This window comes from Gambusia affinis, linkage group LG18 (assembly GCF_019740435.1).
Source record: "Gambusia affinis linkage group LG18, SWU_Gaff_1.0, whole genome shotgun sequence".
NCBI lineage: Eukaryota > Metazoa > Chordata > Actinopteri > Cyprinodontiformes > Poeciliidae > Gambusia > Gambusia affinis.
Genome location: NC_057885.1, coordinates 952,318 through 974,136, shown reverse-complemented (window position 1 = coordinate 974,136; position 21,819 = coordinate 952,318). Strand labels below are relative to the sequence as shown.

General features: G+C 39.0%; 2 protein-coding genes and 1 non-coding gene across 4 annotated transcripts in view; 1 reads left to right on the top strand and 2 right to left on the bottom strand.

Moving 5' to 3' along the window:
• Positions 1-8,630, bottom strand: part of LOC122819986 (oxysterol-binding protein 1-like) — a 173,317-nt gene extending 164,687 nt beyond the window's left edge. Inside the window, exons 1-7 of one of the 2 annotated variants that reach the window (XM_044097095.1) lie at positions 8,111-8,630; positions 6,034-6,210; positions 5,066-5,274; positions 2,293-2,461; positions 2,021-2,132; positions 903-1,086; positions 449-566 (exon numbers count right to left, since the gene is read on the bottom strand). In XM_044097095.1, the coding sequence (XP_043953030.1) occupies positions 449-566; positions 903-1,086; positions 2,021-2,132; positions 2,293-2,461; positions 5,066-5,274; positions 6,034-6,170 (929 nt within the window). In that variant the 5' untranslated portion in view covers positions 6,171-6,210; positions 8,111-8,630. The remainder of the gene's footprint in view (positions 1-448; positions 567-902; positions 1,087-2,020; positions 2,133-2,292; positions 2,462-5,065; positions 5,275-6,033; positions 6,211-8,110) is intronic. The other variant, XM_044097096.1, reaches the window with a different exon arrangement.
• A 512-nt stretch (positions 8,631-9,142) lies between these two features.
• Positions 9,143-9,230, bottom strand: trnar-ucu. The gene is given in 2 exon segments: positions 9,143-9,178; positions 9,194-9,230. It is a non-coding gene; the product is annotated as a tRNA-Arg (tRNA).
• Positions 9,231-10,116: 886 nt separating this feature from the next.
• coro1b (coronin, actin binding protein, 1B) lies at positions 10,117-20,424 on the top strand. The gene is made up of 12 exons (XM_044097088.1): positions 10,117-10,331; positions 10,460-10,627; positions 12,710-12,915; positions 13,116-13,238; positions 14,300-14,429; positions 15,474-15,655; positions 15,777-15,896; positions 16,696-16,800; positions 16,883-17,028; positions 18,132-18,189; positions 18,288-18,626; positions 18,716-20,424. Exons 3-12 carry the CDS (start codon positions 12,712-12,714, stop codon positions 18,836-18,838), a joined length of 1,530 nt encoding a protein of 509 aa, XP_043953023.1. The 5' UTR covers positions 10,117-10,331; positions 10,460-10,627; positions 12,710-12,711; the 3' UTR covers positions 18,839-20,424.
• The last annotated feature ends 1,395 nt before the right edge of the window (positions 20,425-21,819 follow it).

Below are 21,819 nucleotides of genomic sequence, written 5' to 3'. Positions count from 1 at the left end.
CAAAACTATTTCACAACACTTTTTTCCTTAAGGTTTAACATTATTTTAATTGATGTCAGATTAAATGTTTTTCCAGATTTTATTCAGCAACTCGAGAAACACTGATGCCCCACCCCAACATGTTGCTGGCTGAAAGAAGGCTGGTGAACTTTTTCCTACTAATAAGATCAACAACAACACTATCAGTCTGCCTATAATAGTTAATGTGTTCTTATACTTTGGCAAAAGTTTTCTGTTATTGAAATACTGTCAGACATTTTGTCATAAACATTTGTATAAATGCAGCAGCGCTGTATTTTTGCTTAAAGCAAGTCATACCATGAAATTTCATCTTCCCTGTCGTACAACAATTGTGTTAAAAAGCAGGAAAAACACAAAGAAACCATTTTGCAGATGAGTAAATATGCGAAATGAATATGCAAGCTCTTAAAGAGACAGTGATACTGACTTGTGGAACTGTGGGTCTGCAGGTACGGTTATAAACTCGGGGGCGTCCTCCATGGCATCAAAAAACTCGTTCTCGTCGTCCTCGTCGCTCGCCTCACCTTTTCCTGGCCCAGCAGTACCTGAGAAGCAACAACAGTCTCGTTTCCGCTGTCACTTCTGACTGGAAACAGAGGTGAAACTTGAAAACTTTGAATGAAAGCCGTGCCAACAGCTGTCAGCTTTACACATCAATCATATTATTTTGCCTTTAAATTGTTGGAGAGTAGCTTTGAATTCACACCAAGATGACTTTAAAAATGTTAAGCCTGGTGACCCGCCAGGCTTATAATACACTGTGGGAAATCCTTCTCTGGTTTTCAAAATAAGAAACAATAAAAAACCCGGGTTGAAGAGGCTATGAGATGATTAGCAAGTTAGAGAAAGAGCACAAGTTCACATTGGAGCTTCAACTTTACCTTTATTGTCCACGATAGCGTGAGCCTGCGCGGCCCCTCTGAACGCTCGCTCCAGGTGGTTGTGCTGTTTGGCCAGTTGCTCTAAGGCCTCCTCTAGCCGCACTCGCTGATCTCGCTCAGCTTGCAAGGCTTTCTGCCACCGCTTGCTGTGACTCTGCGCCAGGGACAGGAAGTCCCTGCAGGCCTGCAGGCGCCAAGAACATGGACATACCAGGAGGATATTAATGTAAAAATAAAAAAAGCAGAGATGAGGAGAAGTCCTGCCATAATTAGCATCACTTTTCATCAGAACTAGGGCTGTAACTAACAATAATTCTATTGATTACTCTGACGATCAATCAGAGAAAAGTGTGCGGATGTTTTAATTAACCACTTAAGCCTTTTTAATTCAATAATGAAAATGCATTAAAAGAAGCAAATAAAAAAATAATTCCTTTTTAAAGAGGAAAATGAAAATTTTACTGCAACAACATATCATGCCTTTGTTGTAACAAGGTTGTAACATACTTCTAACAACATGTGAAGAGCTCAGTCCATTCTAACTGACTTAACGCAGTGTGGGACTAATCTGTTGACTATTTTTTTAATTAACTGATTAATAATTGGACAGCAAAATGTGTTTTTTTTTTGTTTTTTTTTTTACATAATTCGAACCAGGGAAGCAAAAACTGTCACTCGAGGACTTCGGGATAGAACACATTTAAAGACAAAGTTTTCTTTCTTTAATCTTAAATGTAAAATGTATCTATTTTTTAACAGTTTTGGTTTAATTACGTCTCTTATTATATTGTTCTTTCATCAAATACTATTTTTTCAAAGTCTACATACTCCAGGTAACGATTCAGTGATCGCTAAATTAGTTGACAATTATTTCAATAATCTATCCATCCCAATTTATTTGACTGACCATTTCAGTCTTTGTGAAACCCAAAGTAATTGTAGGAAAAGTTTTGTATATTAAATGCAGTTGGAATGTCTGTTGTGCAACTCAAAGATGGACACTGCAAATCATATTCGACTAAAAATCTTTGCTGTCAAGTATTTGTAATTACCATGACTCACTTTCAATGCCAGTTTCTATTTACAATAGATACAAAGGCAGAGGAGGCGACACTTACATTAATCATAGCATTAGAGGTTATTCGGAACAGTGTGGCTCTTTCCGTCACCTGACGAATCTTATCACCGGCTTCTCCGGTCAGCCGTAAACCGTCCAGCTCAGATAAAGACCTGAAATACGATGACGTCAAGAAAGATTTACAAAATCCTGTATTTTATTTGACATTTAAGGCTGTGGAATGCTGCTCAGTCAGGCGTCGAACTGGACAAACGAGCCAGACAGTCTGTGTGAGGGAGTTGCCTTCAACGCGATGAGCTGCGTTAGACTGACCTCTGCAGGGCAGAGCCGTGCTTGGAGATCAGATCGTTGCAGGTGCTGAGATCCTCCACCTTGCTGCCCAGCGTTCGGAGAGTAGACTGGACCTCCGAGTTCTGATGCCCCCCACCCTGACCTCCGCCCACTTGCAGGGACGATGGGGAGAAGTCGTCACCAGAGTCATCTGTTCACAATTAGAGCAAGAAGAGCAAATGCTACTCTCTTAAAACACAAAAATATCAGAAAAAATGTGTCGTCAACATTAATACACATTTTGTGTTCATTTTAATGCACAACGTGTAAAAATTTACACAACATTATAACACACAATATGTTAAAATTTACACAATATAACACACAATATGTTAAAATTTACACAACATTATAACACACAATATGTTAAAATTTACATATTATTACACACTGGATGTGTTGAATATTTCAACAAATTTTTGTGTTAATCTGTGTTTGTCAGGCAGAATTTACTCCCTGCTGACATCAGATTGTGTAATTTCTCTCAGTGATAGTCTGCAGCACTTTTTTTTTTCTAAAACCCTTTTCAAAATTTTTTGTTTAGTATTTATAACAATTTTTACTTCATCAAAAAAATGCAATTATTACTACTGTATTTTGGCCGGATTTAATTACTTTTATAAATGACGCAGTACAAAAATATATTGTACTACATTGTATATTTACTCATCTTCAAAACCAATATGCATTATACATTTAGATTTTTTTTACATAATTTTTTTTTGCTAAAAAAGAGAAAATTTTTTAACATTTACAATAAGTATAATTAGAAATGGCTATGAGCTACGAAAGTTTAGCTGACAACCTCACACTGGCTGATTAGCAGGTTGCAACATCAAGGCACCATAACTGGGTGGGATTCAGCCACCAAACGAAGTCTTCTGATTGGAGGAAGGTTTTCCTGCAGTATGGATCAAGTTGACAAATGAGGCAAAGATTGAAGCCACATCTTTTGGAATAACCACTTCGTTCCCTAAATGGGGTCAGGAGGGTCGCTGGTGCCTATCTCCCGGGCGAGAGGCGGGGTTCACCCTGGACAGGTCGCCAGTCTGTCGCAGGGCAACACAAAGACATACAAGACAAACAACACACTCACACCTAGGGAGAATTTAGAGAAACCAATTAACCTGACAATGCAGAAAGATTTTGGCCGGGAATCGAGACCCAGGACCTTGCTGCAAGGCAGAACATGCTCCATGCAGAGTCAGACTGCAGCCCTTAGTTATATACTTTCTATTTGTTTTAATGAATTGGTATCATGTTAGATTTATGGGAATTTACTTGATTCACTAGTTGGTAAAAGTATTTCGGTATTTTTTGTTGCTCTGAAATTTTATGCTGCGTTTCATGTCAAAGCAAGCTAGAATATTATTATGGCACAGACAGGCGGTGGGTTGCCTTTGAATTGAAAATGCAAAAAAATTTGTGTAGTTAGTGCAATTATGGCCTAATTCACCCTTTGAAATGTTATTTACACTTTATGTCCCATTACATGTCGGTGCATTGTTTTGTTCGTCACTGCAAAATAGACAAATGTTATTTTTCATCAGATCTTTTAGGATTTTTGTAGCTATATTTTTCGTACCTGTTCACAGAATGTTACAAAAAATATATTATACAGGCAGCATGGATTTTAAAATCTGAGGTGTTGAATGACTTTAGAAAACGGGTATATTTTGTTAGCTTGACTTTGAAGAAAAAAAACAACAACATGTTGACTGGTGAACTAATTGATGATTTGAATTTTACTTCTACATATGAACTACATATTGCAGCTGTCGCAAAACTTATTGTTGTAACATGTATTTAATTTTAATAAAAGCACGCATTTTTATATTCTCTTATGAAAATGTCCATTTTTATGTGACCTAATCTATGAAAACACATTTTACACATGTGTGTCAAAATGACACATTTTAACACATGTTTGTGTTGATTTCAATGTCACAATAGTTGTGTTAAAACGACATACACATTAGTTGTGTCATTGACGACACTACATGTGTTGTCCCTGACCGGATTTGGCACGTGTTAAAATGTAAGACGTCATGTGTTGCTTTTAACACATCTGTTTTAAGAGTGTAGATGAAAATGTGTTAAGATTTATAAGAACGTAGATATATAAGGACAGCTTTAAAGGGAAAGAAACTCAATATTTATACTTGAGTGAAGTTCAAAGGTTGTACAATGATTGTTATAAAGTCGAAGTTTGAGAATTTAAAAGAAAAAGGCTTTTGCTTGTGACCACTAGGGGGCACTATAACCCCTGAAAGACATTTATTAAAGGGTAAAAGTCTGTCACAGATCACAGCCCCAGCGGTTTTAAAGTTATTCGTTTTCTGTCTCCCAACACAAGACGTTAAGAAGAGCTGGTCTGATCCTCAGTTAAACTCTGAAGGACCTGTATCACTTCAAAGATTAATTAAAAGATTGAAATAGTTTGTTGTTGTATTGAATGTGTTTGCTATTGAAAGCCACTATTAACATGGTAACACTAGGAGGATTTCACCAGTGTAAGAGTTTAAAATCGGCTGAATTTCCAAAGCCGTCTATCCCTCACACTACATCCAGATGATCTGATCTGGAAACACACAGAGGGGCCGATGTAAACTGTTACATTAATATTAAAAATGACCAGATTTATAAGATAAAAGTCGCCCTCATATCATGAGGCAAACTGATACGAAGGCCTGATATAATTTTCACCACATAAAATATTTTTTCTGGCCTCGATAAAAATGCATTTTTGGTGTACCTGACTCAGCTTGCATGCGGGCTGCCTTGGCTTTGGCCAGCTCCAGCGCGGTGATCCACCGCTGACGTTCCACCTCGGAGCTGGCCTTCAGGTGATACGTCTGAGCCCCGCCGTTGGAGATGACGAAGTTGCAGGCGTCATCTACGGAGATGACCGCTGTGGCTAGGTTGATTGTGCCCCGACACGTGTGACCCATCTCAGCCTGGGTCCTAAAGATTTAAAAAGAAAAACATAAAGCCTAATTTGGCTTTTCGATAAAAATGCAACAACTATCATCTCACACTCCAAGTCTGATGTGACCAGACCTCCATTCAGATGAGATGTTAAATCAGAACGGTAAATATGACAGAAAAAAATAGGTGAAACAGTGAGCATGAATGGATGTAATAAATAAGAAATTAGGCTATGTTGACACAGCAGGTCTGGATGTTCGATTTAAATTTTTGCTGAAATCCGATTTTCTTTTGTTACGCGGTCGTTCTGAATGGTTTGACCGCAATCAGACTTGTGTTAATAAACGAACCACACAGCGCATGCGCAGAAGAACAAAGACACCACACAGAGGTGCATTGTTTGCAGAAGTAATAATGGACGTCACCATCTATCGACCGATTTTTAAAGTTACGCAGCAATGGCAGCCGACAGTATTGTCACGACATCTCAAAACATGAAGGAAGCTTTAAAAAAGGAAGCCCAACTAATAACGACCTTTTGAAGAGCAGCTGCCTAGTTGGACCAGAAGTGGTGGGATTGTTAAGTGACGACTTTTTTCACAATCATTTTAATTTTCAGCTGCCTTCTTCTGCTGAAGAATTATGACCAGATACCACATATGGGAAGTGGCCGACATTGAACTTTTTGGAGGGTGAAAAGATTGGAAAAGATCGAATCCAGGTTTCATTTGCCTGCTGTGTGAACGCGACTGATGTTTTTCTGACATCGCCACGCTTTCTGCAAGGAAGCCTTACCTGTAGTATGATAGCAGGCCATTGCTCAGAACGAACCACCTTCGCTGATAACCCTTGATGTAGTTTGTCCACTTGAAGACCCATCCTTTGTACGTGTCGCCGGCCGGGGTGGGAGTAGGGCTCTTCGGTTCTGACATCACACCCCCCCCGAAATCAGGTTTCAGATTTAAAATAAACCTAGAAAAGGAAGACGTCCAAAAGGTTAAAAAATAAATAAATAAATTACCATACTAAGATTCAAAATTTTCAGCAGCAGTAACAGCTGCCAAGAAGAGCGATTTGCTCTTAAAGAACATTTTCTTTCCCTGGAAGATTAACATGGTTTAACAGCCGTTACAGGTTTCTATGGGAGTAAGTTATGTGCTGACTGGGACTTTTTTTTTCTCTTAGTAGTAGTCACATTTTTGTCATCCACATAAATGGGTTTAGTGCAGATGTGTGCATGTTTCACTTCTCTGTTTCTGGGATCAGGACAGACAGGTCAACAACCTCTCCATCCAGGCAAAATTAAAGCAACTCATTTTTAAAATCTACTTTTCATAATGTTGGTACAGCTCAATTCATCTCCTAGCCATTCTGCTCGTGTCACACCTCTGTATAGGTGTTTCCGATCAGATATGTACCCTCTTTGACAGCTGATGATTTAAAGGAAATAAAAATATCTATGTATATGATGTCTCTCAGAGTCATTTCATCTAGATCAAATGTCATAACTTCTCATTTTTCATAGGGGTTGACTGGTCCAAACAACTACCAGGGCCCAAAATAAATGTAAAAATATGTTGTAACATAAATACAAACATGTGGAGCACATTACATTTCCCAATTGCCAAAAAAGACAATTTGTCTTGTACAGGGTGCATGCTGAAATTGTTTTTAGGTGGGTTTTATTTTTAACACACTGTAACAGTAAATATTTGAAAGTGGTTAGTGATTGTCAATAATGTTGAAATAAAAATAAGCTTCAATTCACTAGAAATATTTTGTAGTTTATCCAGACAATAGAAAAGACTTATTTTGCCATCGAAGAAAATGACACTGTTGGAAATTGGCCACAAAACATCTGATCTGTGCATTTCTCCTCAATATTAAATTAAACACGAGAAAACACCATTTTTATTATTATTTGAATGCATAAATAACAAAAAAAACTTAGCCAGAACAAGAAATGTATATGCAATATTTAAGTGCATAAGTATAGAGGGTTTGTTAAAGAGAGACAAACTGAAACAGGGTTTTGATTGAAACCGCAACTGGTGCATCCAAAATGCTAATTTCTCTTTAGTAAAATTTGTCTAATTGATTTTAATACATGACATTCAACAGGGAGGTGGACATTTTTATTCCAGGTCGAAGTTTATGAATGCACTTTCCTTATTTATCAAACATGCCATCAACTCGTTGTTGAGAAAATGTTCTAGTTTTGTTATGGTAATAAATCATTTTAGCTCTTATTCCAGTCTTCTTAACAAACTAAAATATCTTAAAGTTATTTTTATTTTCAGTTCCTGGTTGCTTTGGTTGATCTTTGAATGTAGTATCACAGGTCAAAGGTTAACTAATGAATCATTACACGTTCACATTCGACAGTTCTTGCTCAAAAATGTAACACTGAATTCAAGACCACTTACTAATTAGTAAAAAAAAAACTAGCTTATAAATTAAATGAAGCCTGCCGTTGATTTGTTTTGAATTATATAAATGATCTACGGCTCATTGTGTGATTTTAAAACTGAACATTACTCATTTTTAAGTCAAAATATGACAAATGCTAAACTAATGAAGGTCCATCGCCAACGAAAAGAAGTGTACAGTGACACCACACTTTCGATGAAGTTGTTCAAACACAAACGAGTCTGACCTCCAAGAGCTAGCCTGTCCTGACAGCAGATAAAAACTTTAAAATCTGCGCTGATAGCCGCTCACAGCTAACAAGAGCTAAAGTCGGGAAACAACCTGACATCTTTGATCATGGTTCACCTGCTGACATTGAAACAATGCAGGCGAAATACAACGCTGGATATTAATTTGCTCAAAAGTAGCTAGCGCTGAAATTCGCTGGCGGCGGAATGTTTACCTTGACGTGTCCAAAATGCCAGATGAGGAAACCAGACAGGCAGTGAAGTCACTGCTAGCTCTGACGCCCCATACGCTGCCAGGCTAGCCGAGCTAACTCAGGCTAATACGACTCGGCTAAAGCTGGAAATAATTCAGAGGACGTTGTCGACCACAACGGTGTCACTTTCAGTAAATTGGGCTGCGAAATATTGTCGCTGTCCTCCAGTAGTACTGTTTGTAATGTTCACCGTACTACTGCGTACAATGATAATAATCTAAAGCTAGCTGGCTACATCTAACTAGCCTAACATTAGCTTGTAGGAGACAGCCGGTGCAACTTCATTGAAGCCCGTGTGGAAACCCTGCTACTTTCCCTCAAATTATCTCAAACAAGTTAATTTATGTAGGTAACTGACGTTTTTATGATGCATTATGATAATATATGTTACTTTAAGCCACATATTCGGTCCCGTTAAAGTTTGAGTTTCTTTTCGGATTCTGTCACTATTACATTTTCATCTTATTTCAAATTTTGTTTCACAAAACTCCCCAACTACCGAGACGCAGCATTGCTTCGATCATTTCTTACGCAGTGCCAAACAAAGTAACCCTAGTGATAAAAACATTCGTCATCACGAATGTTCCTGTGGCAAACAATATTTTCGTAAATTAGGAAGAAAATATTAATGAATAAATGGCCAGATCTCGTCTGTGATTCAATTCAGGTTAATTTTTATTTGTGAACAATTTGTATAAAACTTAATTTCTATACCTTTTGGAACTAAACCCTTATATCGCAAAATGTCTAAGCGACTTACTCGTAGACATTTATGGAAGTAATAAAACCATATTACTTTGTTACAGATTAACCGCAGTGGCAACGAGGCAACGAGAATATCATCGGTTCCTCGTAAAGGAACGAACAGACGCATAGTACTAATATATCTGTTACCAAAGTAAGGAACATGAGTTTAAACTCATGCACTCGAATAAACAGTTGAAAGAACACATTTAAAAATAGTTGATACTTTTCTGTTATTTCGCTAAAATGCGACTCCGGTGGGACTCGAACCCACAACCTTTGAATCACTTCGTGTTTTCCTAGAAGTCCAATGCGCTATCCATTGCGCCACGGAGCCACCTGTTGATAGAGCCGAGCACTGCTTAATTTGAACAGAACACGACAAGTTCTCTGGAACAGTTTGTAGTTTCACAGAAAAAGAAGCTCCTATTGTGTGTAGCCTCAAAACAGATGTCCGTGAGGACATCGCCTTCTGAATACAGCTCTATATTGTGGTAAAGTAATCGCACTTGTATTGCCAAAATAATACACAGGGTGGCGCTAAAGCGGCGAGTCATAATAATCCAGGGTGGTAAAAATAAGACGTCACTTTGCAGTTCTTTTTTTCTAATTGACAACTGTTTTTTTTTTTCGACACAATTTGTTTTCATTCACAGGTGTGACAGCAAAGCCTTTTCGAATTTCATCAATTTTTTCCAACATTTGCGCGTCTAGAGAGCATTTTACGGTCGCGTTTTCCCTCCGTGATGCATTCAAATCCTAAACTGGATTATCAATTTTCACTAAAGAAAATAATAAAGTGTAATCAACATTTGTATTCAAGCCGCCCTCCTATATGACATGAATTCTGCTGGAATATGCATAATGTGTTCAGAAATGCCCTGACATTTCAGAGCACAGTCACAGTAACTATGGACTTGATGAAACACTGGACTGCAGTAGCTCCCAAAATGTTTATTTCTTTTCTTTGTCGTTTTCTATTTTTTATGTCTACTATGGACCATGATACTGTGTCTTTAATAAGTTTGAACTGACCTGACTTTTTACATAGTAATATTAAAAAGATGTATTAATTTTGTGTATATTTTTTTAATATTGATCACGTAGTTTACGACTTAACTTGAATGCACTGTGAAGTCACAGCGCGGCCGTAATTCCCAGTGTAGACGCGCAGCCTGGGGGGGAAGGTGTGCAGGGACGCATCCCAACACATAGGAAAGCCAATGGGAGATAACTATCTTGTCCTCCCACCGTATCTTTGATGTGTCCTCCCAGGAGCGGAAGTGTCTGGGATTCCGCTCAATCCATCGCTCCAAAACCAGGCGTTTGCACAGGGAGGACGGAGCGTTTGCATTTCTTCCCAATAGAGGAGGGAGGTCTTTCACCGTCACTGTGCGCTATTTATTAGGCTTTACCAGCGCGGGACATGGTCTTTGAGGTTAGAATATTTTCATTCCTGCTGCAGACTTTCAATAAAACCAAGCGGAGTGGCTTAGAATGCTTAAAATTTACAACAGAGGCATGTTCGCTCTTTCCTTCTTCACCCAGCGTCATGTTTTATTATAGGTCTGCGCAATAGCCACGGACGCCTGCCTGGACTCGGGAGGGGATTAAGTTACTGCTGCTGGCGGCGGATTATTTTATTGGCCTCCTGTCACGCCTGCCACCAGCCTTTGGTGATCCTGTTTCCAATTAAGCACGATCGCTGAGGAAGAAGAAGGGGGAAAAAAACAGGTACGTTACTGTCCTCTAAAATATGGGAGCGTTCCTCTTTAAATAACGTCTTACTATTGGTTTAACCACGCTGTAACGCCCATCCTTTGTTGCTCATTCCCCTAGTCACTCTTTGCATGTCGAGATGCTGTATTTAAATACCTCTTTATTAAGAGAGGGCTACAATTGGAAAAATAATGAGAATGGATGCAAGCTTGGTGATGTTAGAGTAAAACGCTTAGGACACGGTCTACATAAAGCGGGATATTGCAGGCTTTTGAAGCATTGGCGTCCTCATTTGCAAATTATCCATAACAGTGCTTTGCATGAGTATTTATATCTCTTGAGCTTTTTATTTCTGCCACGTTACAGCCACGATTTGTTTTTCGTAGAATCTTTAATTGTGAAACGGAAAAATAAATGGTTTTGTTGAAGTAGGTAGGTCTTTACCGGTCTGTCTTAGCAGAATAGCTCAGACCCATGCAGATTGGTTGGAGAGGGACGTCAACTTTAAATCCTGCCACAGCTTTTTGGGTGTAGTTCTAGGCTTTGACTAGACCTTTCTGGCACATGCATGCGCTTTGATGTAAACTGTCCACTGAAGTTCTGGCTGTATGTTTAGGGCTTATGGTCCGGTCTCTTCAGACCGGACCATAAGCTTTGAGACCGTTCTGGTCTCAAAGCTTTTGCAGCTTCTAAAGCGCCATCATGCTTTAGTGTGTGATGTTAAGGGTGCTAGTTTTTAAATGTAGATCAAAAAGTTAAAAGCTGATGACATTTATCCAGAGCATCTTCTTCGTGTTTGCTGTCCCTCCACAAAATCGAACTCTCCATACCTTTCTCCCTGACCTGTCTGCTGTGTTCCTTGGTCTTAATGATGGTGTTTGTTCTGTAATGTTTTTTGTTAAAACAAATCTTTGAGGCTTTCACAACATGCATTTACATTGAGATAAAATCATAATTATGTGACTTCTGAAGGCCACTGGCTGCACTTGATTTTATTTAGGGGTATCAGACTAAAAAGATTTAATACAAATGTACACCTTGTCAACCCATCACAGAAACAGCTAATAAGATGAAAATCTTCCAAGTGTGTGTCTTGTGATTCACTGTAGACTTCCTCCTTCCTGTGTGTTTTCATGTTGGGTCTTGCTTCGCTAGTCGTAGAGCATTAGTTGGACGTCAGCAGCCCAACCCCCCCCCCATCCTTCCTCTGTCTCAGCATGTTTTGGTCAACCCCTGCCCTTTTTGTCCACTCAGTCTTGACTGTACTTTCCCAGGACAAAGTCTAAGCACGAAAGAATTCGCCTGATGTTTTGACGGCCCTGTTTTCTCCCTCTAACTGACATTGGTTAAGAGTTTCTTTCAAACAGGCGTTCTGTAACTTTTAGATGTGCCTCAACTGAATCAAATAATTAGTAAATAGTAAATATGAACCAAATAATTAGTAAATATTTAAAAGTTGAAGGATATGGGACCTTGAGGACAGGAGTTTGACGCACAGGGCTTTACAATGTGGCAAATTGACTTATTTATATTTATTATTTTTTTTACAATAAGGATAGCCAATGCTTTCAGCTTTAACCTTTAGTTAAGGTAAATGGAGATCTTGGGCTTAACCCATTTCATAAATCTGCATTCTTCTGCAAATAATAGTAAAAAAATTTTTGAAATCTACAATTTCTCTACTTTCTTATTAAATATATTTAACGTGTTGTCACTCCTTTTTATACTAAATAGTATAGCAAAAGCAGACGGTATTTAGGAAGTATTTAGCTATATATAGTGTTAATTTAGATACACAACTATAGAGACAAATTCATAAAAACACAAATGTTATTTGAAATTAATAGCTAATTAAAGTGATTGCCTTTAAAAATAAAATGAAAAGCATTTCTGAAGAGCTATTTGCTTTTATATAATATATATCTATATATATATAGTAAAAAAAACATTTAATTCAAACATTTACTGACATTACATTCTGTAGACCGCGGAACAAAAACTGATGAGTTGCTCACATTTTGTCAAATGAGATCACATAGATTAATGTTTCCACGTTTTTGCGCTGCAACAGCATCTTTCTCATCCATCCGTCTGCAGGGATGTCTTTCCGTAGAGGAGTGGTCCGGCAGAGTAAATTTCGCCACGTCTTCGCTCAGGCCTGGAAGGCCGAGCACTGCCTCGACGACGTCAGAGTCTCCCGGGTGACATGGGACGGCCCCCTCTGCGCGGTCAACCCCAAGTTCATCGCGGTCATCATCGAGGCGGCGGGAGGAGGCACCTTCCTCGTCACTCCGATCGGCAAGGTTCGCCATTCTGCATCAGCATCCTGTATCCGATAAAACCACGAATCAATACGTTCCTTTCAAGCCAAAAGCTTCTCTATGACATCACCCTTTGTGTCCCACTAATGCACGCGAAGCACTTTCACAGTCCGGACGCGGCGCTGTACTGTAATGCAGCCTTTCAGGTCAGTGGAGTTGAGCGTTTTGTTTTCCCCAAACAGAGCGGCAGAATCGACCAGTCCTGCCCCACAGTCTGCGGACACACGGCGCCTGTGTTGGACATCCAGTGGTGTCCACATGACGACAACATCATCGCTAGTGCCTCAGAGGACTGCACAGTGAAGGCAAGTGGCGGTGGTTTGTGGCCCTTTATCAGCTGGTTTCACATCAACCACTGGCATCTTTTACTACCGCAAGTTAACGGCCAGGGTTTAAGATATGCAGTTATGAAAATATCATTCTGGGCTTTTAGAGGTTTTCTTAGGAATTTGTTTTCCAGGCTGGAATCACTTTGCAACAGACGACTCTTTTTAGAAACAACTATTGGCTGCGGAAGTTGGAATTTGTCGTTGTTGCTCTATTTCATTCTCACATTGTCAAAACTGTACATGCAGGCTGAAATACACACATACAGTCGCCAAGTCTTACAGTAAGTGATCTTCTAACTGTTAACTTGACAAGAGCAAGTTTGATGACCGTTCAGGCAAAGATTGAGCTGTTTAACCAGAAATCTTTGGAGGATTCACAGTGAGACTTTCCAAACTTAAGAACACGATACAAACTGCCAAGTATGGTGATGATTCACTTTATATACTCTGTGTAAAATGGATGCTAAAGCTCCAACATCTTCAGCTCAAATCAACTCTGACTACTCTTCCAATTCTTGTTTTTAAAATCCCTTCATGGTGTGAACATTATATAATCACTCTAACCTGGAACTTGGATAAATTATTATGAGCCTCAAAGTAACATAACGTTCATTCTCAGAACCAGTGCTTGTAAGTTTATAATTCTTGTAAAATTATAATAATTTCAAGATAAGAAACTAGTTACTGTGTTACTAAAGAAAATATGTTTCTATTATTGAATTTTTCTTTTTTTTTTTTTAAGTGAAGTGAGTGAAGACAACAAAGAAATTAAATGGTTGATATATATAATTGGGTATCTATTAAATACAGAAGCAACTGTTGCTCTAAAATGTCGTTGCAAAGTAGAACAGTTGCACACAAAATAAAATATCCTCCACTTCCGCAAGGAAAACAGACAAATGGTTTTAGTTTTGCACACGCTGGGTTTCAAGTGACTCAGCCTAGAAGAAAAGGAAACAAAGGATGTAAGAGGGCAAGACGAAAAACTTCTCAGAGAAGCACTGCGAAGGTTACAGAGTGTGTTGTGTCATTTGAAGGTGTGGCAGATCCCCGACGGCGGGCTGACCAGTCCGATGATGGACCCCATTATGACCCTGGAGGGCCACAGTAAAAGAGTGGGAATCCTGGCTTGGCACCCTTGTGCCTTCAACATCCTGTTGACTGCAGGTGGGATAAATTTTTTACTTTCCAGTTCTCATTAACCACGGCTGAAAGCCCCTGATCAGGAAGTGTTTTTCCATAGCTTACTTATAGGTTATTCATCAACTAACAGTGACTCTTCCTCCTCTCTGTGTGTTGTAGCAACATAACTCCATGTCCTCATGCAGCCGCTGCTGAAGTTGTTTGAAATCTTTTGATGTGCTCAGTAGCTACGTTCTTGTAGGCATTCCTCAAAGATTAACACAAATCCGCCTTACTCGAAGAGTATGCTCTCTTCGGCATTCTCCAGACTGAAACTATTTTATATTTGTCATATTTGGGTTTGTTCCCTTTATAATAAACATATATTTGCTTAAAAGAAGCACATTTGTCCATCTGAATTCTAATAATAATATTATAAATGCAGAAGTATTCTACTGAAGTAAAGTAAGAACATTTTTAATCACGACTCAATGTAAAGGTTAGATTTTGTCCGGTTGTTCTGCTGTAATCCAAATATTTATATTACCCTATGTCTTTTTTTTTTGGTTGATACAATTTATTAATAGACTTGTCTATATCTTTGCATGAGTTCTGTAGAAAGTGAGAGTTGAGGAGCTGCTCTTGTCTTCCTGAGATGGTGTTCAGTGACAGCAGCCAGGTCCGATACTGTTGCATAATGAAGGCAGGGAATACGATTTCCCTTTATTAACATGTAGCGAGATTAAAGGAGAACGTAACCAACCTGACAAATAATTACAGTTTTAAGCACACGCTGAAGCTGCCAGATTTCATTTCGTTTTAAATCTGTCTGAGTAACTCTAGCTTCGGACACGGCGAGCTTCCACTTGACCTCATTCGATTTCGTGGTTTGTGCTCTCAAGTGCCTATTTAAATTTTCCCTCCTTGAACACTGCGATGAAACTCCAGAAATATATATTTTTAAAAAAGAACTTTCATGCAAAATAATATCGTGTGTATTTTTCACCACAATGCTTCAAAGGCAAGAACTTCTACCTCGACTCCGAGTCTTTTGATTTATGCGAGCTTCTTTGTCGGCCGTCTGTCTAGGCTGCGATAACGTGGTTTTCGTGTGGAACGTGGGCACGGGCGAACTCGTGTACCAGCTGGCCGACGCCCACCCGGACCTCATCTACAGCGTCAGCTGGAATAAGGATGGCAGCGCCGTGTGCACTGTGTGCAAGGACAAAGCCCTGCGCATCATCGACCCACGTCGGGGCGCCGTCCTGAAGGTAGCTTCTCAGTTTTACGCATATATTTATATCTGTGTGCGTGTGGACATGTAGGAAACATTTGTGTCATTGCTCAAGTTGTGTGCTGAGTCTGTTATCAGCCTCTCTTCCCCTCCCAAAGGTCAGAGAAAAAGTCCATGATGGTACAAGGCCCATGAGAGCCGTCTTCCTCGCCGATGGGAAAATTTTGACCACAGGCTTCAGCCGTATGAGTGAGAGGCAGCTCGCTTTGTGGGACGCAGTGAGTTTCCACCACAAGACTTCAGCTGTTTGCAAACTCAGTGGAGTTTCACAGCAGAAAATGTTGCTCTGCAGGATAGTTTGCCAGCCTTTCAGTCCCTTAGGGAAGCATCCATCCATTCATCTTGAACTTTTTTTCCCCCTAATTTTGTGACAGTATAACATCAAGCTACATTTTATTTTATTGTACATGATGGACCAACTCAGAGTGGCATATAAATTAGATCAGGGGTGTCAAACTCTACTTTTTTACTATTTAATGAGGCGCATTAGTCAGTGCTGTGTCGAACCACTTTTGGCTGCAATTACTCCTTTAAGTATTTTGTGGAATGTCTCCGACATCTAGAAGTCGCTTCTCCTTTCCTTTTGTGCAAAACAACTCAGACTTCTGAGACTCGACAGAGAACATCTCTGTACTTTTTAATTCGTAATGTTCTCCTTGCCTGGCAGAGACATTGACGGCCATGTTTTGGTAGGTTTCCCATTGTGCCATTTCCATATGATGGACTGATGAGAGATGTGTGAGATGTTCAGAGTTTGAGATTTTCTTTTTCTACATCTCCACGTCTTTCTCCCAGACCTGTCTGCTGGGCCTTCACGATGCTGTTTGTTCACTGATGTTATACTGAGATTAAGTTACGCACTTCTTAAGAGGCGCAGCACAATTTTAAGATTTGTTCTTGTAACATACTTGAGAGCTGTGTGGCCTTTGTCGTCCACTTCCACATTAAACGACACTTCTGTGGTTGTAATCTATAACAGATTTACCTCATGTGTTAGATCTGCCTTTTGTTTTACAGAAAGATCTCTCTGAGCCGATGGCTGTACAAGAAATGGATACGAGTAACGGAGTTCTTCTTCCCTTTTATGACCCTGACACAAACATGGTCTACCTCTGTGGAAAGGTAAACGCGTAACAGTTTTAAATGCAGAATAAAGTCTCGCATCCATTTTCAAGCAGGTGGGTTTGATTTCTCTTCATTTCAGGGGGACTGCACCATCCGGTATTTTGAAGTGACAGACGAGTCTCCCTACGTTCACTTCCTGAGTTTATACAGCAGTAAGGAGCCCCAGAGAGGCGCGGGGTTTCTTTGTAAAAGAGGCGTGGATGTCAACAAGTGTGAAATTGCCAGGTTAGCTGTACTCATTTTTTTTTTTTTGCTATAATCATTTGGAATATTATATTTAGAATATTCTGCAGAAACAGGTAAATACATTTCACTGGAGGCATCATACAGCATCACACTGCATTCGTGGCTCTACTGGTATAGAGTTTGTAAAAAGCATTAAAATGTTTGATCTTACCCCCATTTGTCTGAAAGTTGCTATCCTGACATGCCTCTCCATGAACTGGTTAGCATGTGGATAGCATACTACATTGTGGATTTTTAAGTAATATAATGGTTATAGCAAAATAAAAATGCAAGAACACATTCTCAAAGATAAGCTTTAAATTCCAGTGAACTGGAAGAAGTGTTAAATATACAAAATAAATAAATAAAACGACAAATAAAACAAATTCTGAAAATTGTCCTTCAAAATAAAAACCAAAGCACCAAACTGAAGACTTTTATCCTCCAAGTTTTGGTATAAAGACAGAAAAAAAGAGATAAACAGTAAATCATGCCAATGGAAATGATTGAGTTTGTGTTAATTTATCATTTTTATTTTAATTGATTTATTGACTATTGTGACAGAGCTACTTAACATTCATCTGCCATTTCTTATGTTAAAGGTTTTCTGACTGAATGTACTCGGATATTTGGACTAGATGTCAATAGGATTTTTTTTTAAAAAGCAACTAATATGAAGTAATGTCATTCCAGTAAAAGAGTATTTTATTTTACTGGTGCCACTAAGAACATGGGAAGTTGAGTTACAAGTTTTTTTCTTTATTCTGCTCGTTAAATTGGTTTGCAGGCCTTTCTGCTGACTCTCGTTTGTAGATTCATGCTGTGGGCAACTTATAGTACAATCTTGGTTGCTCCCATTTTTATGCAAAAATACCGGCATTGCAAAATGTCATCATGTGGTTTGCAGTGCTCTGAGAAAAATGACACTACAGTTATCACGTCAAGCGTCATCTACTTCCTGAAAAATATTCAAAAGTTGACTTACGGTGTATTTATACCACTTGAAAGTACATATAGTTTCCACTCAACCTTACCTCTGGTATAATCAACACAGAGCTATTAAGATTATTCAGTTCTGCCATTAATTTCCTGTTAACCTGCAGGTTCTACAAGCTACATGAAAGGAAAGTGGAACCCATTTCTATGACTGTACCACGTAAAGTAAGTCGCACACATGACCATCAAAAGAATGTTAATGTACAGAAGAAAAAACAAAAAAACACTTTTTCTCGCTATGTTTTAAATTTTTGCCCCACCAGTCAGATCTCTTCCAGGGAGACCTTTATCCAGACACTGCAGGCTTGGAGCCGGCTCTGCTGGCAGATGAATGGATCGCCGGACAGGACGCAGCGCCTCTGCTCGTCTCTCTGAGCGGAGGGTACGCGGCTCCTCCCTACAAACACAGAGACACCCTCAGAAGCAAGCCCAAGCTAAGCTCTCAGGACTCCGGGGCCGGGGGCGCCGCCACAGCAGCAACCGTAGCAGCTGCTCCCACACCTACGCCTACCTCTGCCGCCAAGGAAGTGGAAGAAGAAACGCCGCAGCCACGAGTGACCGCAAGGGAGACGGATGGAAATGGCGAGAGGCCGAGGAGAGAGGTAAAGATCCCTTCCGTCTGCACAGCCACAGACGATCATCTTTATGCTCTATTAACTGCTCTCTGATTTGTTGCTCTTCTTTGTTTTAGGATGAAATGTTGAGTGAATTGCTAGCAGAGATGAAGGCCTTACGGGCAGTCGTGCTCGCTCAGAACCAGAGAATCGAGCTGCTGGAGAGGCAGCTCGCCCGAATCGAAGACGGCGACGTGTGAGGAGGCATAAAACTGACCGCGCTCCTGAAGAATCTATAGACTGTAGCCTTACTAGTCTTAATACCTTAATGCTTTGTGAGTGTAAAAAAAAAACTGTGTGTAAAGACTGTGAATCACAGCTGCTTCCAGCTGCTATGATTAAGGCTGTACATCCCAGATGACTTCTTTTTAGTAAATACGGTGTCATCTGCATAGAGTGAAATTTATAGCAAAACTAAAGGATCTTGTAGCAGTTTTTGGATTTTGCAACTTTGAGCTTTTTTTAACAAAAAAATTAATGCTTTGATTCTGCAAGACTAGAGGAGTTACAACAGTGGTTCCCAAAGTGTGGAGCGTGCCCCCTAGGGGCGGTGCAGTGCCATTGCACCATGTGAAACGGTATGGATGAATGAAAAGAAAAAAACAGTTACACAAAAAGTGTTTCACTGTAAAGATGGTTTGTAGTTTGTTTTGTTGCAACCTGAAGTGTGAAATAAACTTCAGTGGAGTTTGAAAACAAAATATGTGTATAGGTTTATGTCTGGTTGAACAATGTGTGTGCCCAGTTAATTTATTTTTTTTCTTTTTCGGGGGTGGGGGGATTTTATTGTAATCCATAGGGGGGCCCAGAAAATCTTTGGGAACCACTGAGTTTAAATTATTCCTTTAAATTAACGCAAAAGGTCATAATAGGCGTAATGTGGAACTGTGCTGACTCGGCCAAAGGTTGCCATTTTATAGCAAAGCTTTTAATTACCTCCAAAACGTGTGTTTTCCCGGCAGACATTAATAAATGTCAGTTTTAGGGCTTATTATTCAGGTAGTTTGAGGTGCAAAAGTCTCAAGTCATGGCTTGACATTATACATGACTTGGGCTTTGTTTTCCCTCTATTTTATATAGTTTGCTCTGTTCAAATGTATGAACCTAAAATCTCAATATACAACAATGAGAACCATGCGAGCGATAGGCGGCGAGAAAGTCATGGAGTATTTATGTGTAGTTTCATTCCGTGTTGTTAAGGAAACGGTTGAGCGCCGGTGATTTTGTGTGTCAAGAACAGCGGCTGTGTTTTATGCGTCACTTTGAGGTTAAGCGTTTGATTGAAATTACACATATGCATTTGTAACGGAATTCAACATAACGCTATTTTCCTTTGGTTTCAGCAAAATATGCATCTGCGTTCAAATATGTAAGGCACTTTTAGTTCCGTTTCTTTCATTTTAGTCGTACTTTTGTGAATGTTCTTTATTTAGAGGCATTACTGTGTGTTTTATGGAGCAGTCAGTTGTAGGATACCAATGTTGCATTCCAGTTTAGCCCTTTCATACTTTAATTCTAATTATGCACTGACCTCTTAACACTGCTATGAACAACAGGTTCAGCTAGACAACGGTGTGATGATTGACTCAACTTTGTTTCATGTTTTGTACGAAAAAGCCTTTCGGTTTACTCTAATGTTCCCTTCATGGTCAAGTGTTTGTGATCAGTTCTAGTTCTGATTACCCTTGGAAATACTGTGTTTGCGTGTGGTGATTGTTAAATAGATGATGAATGGACTTTGTTTTTAATCCAACTTGTCATTCTTAATAAAATATCCCATAAAATATGTGTCTGGTTACAATGACTGAAGGTAGAAGAGAGTACAATATTAGTCTTGTTATTTACTGTTATTTGCACGACCGAGTGCAAATAATAGTAGCGTGTGCTGCTATGATAAAGATAAGAACTTTGAGAAGATTTTCTGGAGAAGGTGGAATGTTATCTGCATCGAGCGAAATTTATAGCAAAACTGAAAGATTTTGTTTTTTGCTACAAATTTGAGTTTTTAAAGTCAATGCTTTGAGTTTTTAGCATTATTTTTGAACTTACCCTGACATCCAAAGTGTCCTTTTTTTCTTTCTCAGACATCTATCTCATCTCTGTGCTAAATGATTTTGTAGCGGTTATTTGATGGTGCTACTTGAACTTTCTAAAGTGAACACTTGGATTCTGCATAGATTAGAACAAAAAGGCAAAAATTAACAACTTCGAATTTGATTATTTGTGCTGTCTAGCATTGCAACTGCTCAATAAATTATTTCCTCTCATAGATAGAAATAAATATCACCACTATTCTTGTATTTTTAGCTGATAGTCTAACAGCTGACTATTTGTGTTTTCTGTGTTTTGATTTTTCTCTCCATTTCTCTAATATGCTGCGTTCAAGCTCATGAGTGAACATCTGTTCCCTCGAGTCCAGGTGTTTGTGATCAATTTCAGGGAGATAATACTGTTCTTACTTTTGTTCATTCTTTCTTTAGCGGATAAATGAATTTCGTTTAAAAATCCAATCTGCCACTCTTAATAAAATGTCTGGTAAAACACATTATTAAGACGAGAGCATTCAAAGAAGAAGTTTAGATCTGATTTGGTTGTAGAGAGTAAAAGTTTGTGAAAGTTCAGTAAATAAAAAAGGGAAGTGAACAAAGATGAACAGAAAGGACCAAAAAAAGTGAATTCTGGTGCTTGAAAGCAAGTGTGTGTGTGTGTTCTGTTTTTTTAAGAGGCTGGAAAGCACTTTAAACAAAACTGTGGTCTGACAAGATGAAAACTTAGTCAACTGTGCAAAACACTGAAACGGTTTTCAATTTCCTTCAAAGTTTTAATGAAGAAAGGTTCTAGAGCTGACCTCGGACTAAAGTAACATTTCTAGAAATTAGTTCATTTGAAAGCTGTTGAGTTTGACTAAATGCTAAAGAAGCTACGCTGTCAGTAATTTTTTTTTTATGCATATTGTCCCACTAAGAAGAATTTTTACATGTGAAGAATGCAGAAAATAACCTAAAAGTATAAAAGTTTCCACAACCTTTGCAGCTCTAAAGTACAATTCTTTCATGTTAAAATAGCTTTAAAAAAAAAATTGTCGTGGGCTCAACAAAAGTATCCAAATCTAAATTTAGCTTTGTGGAATTATTTAACAGGAGTACAGTGTACATTTACGGTACAGATTTGGTTGGAGACA

Excerpts from the sequence above, each read along its gene's own strand:
- coro1b (XM_044097088.1), top strand. The coding sequence starts at position 12,712 with ATGTCTTTCCGTAGAGGAGTGGTCCGGCAGAGTAAATTTCGCCACGTC. Across the intron at positions 12,916-13,115 it reads TCGTCACTCCGATCGGCAAG|AGCGGCAGAATCGACCAGTC; the intron begins GTTCGCCATTCT and ends TTCCCCAAACAG. Across the intron at positions 18,190-18,287 it reads CTATGACTGTACCACGTAAA|TCAGATCTCTTCCAGGGAGA; the intron begins GTAAGTCGCACA and ends TTGCCCCACCAG.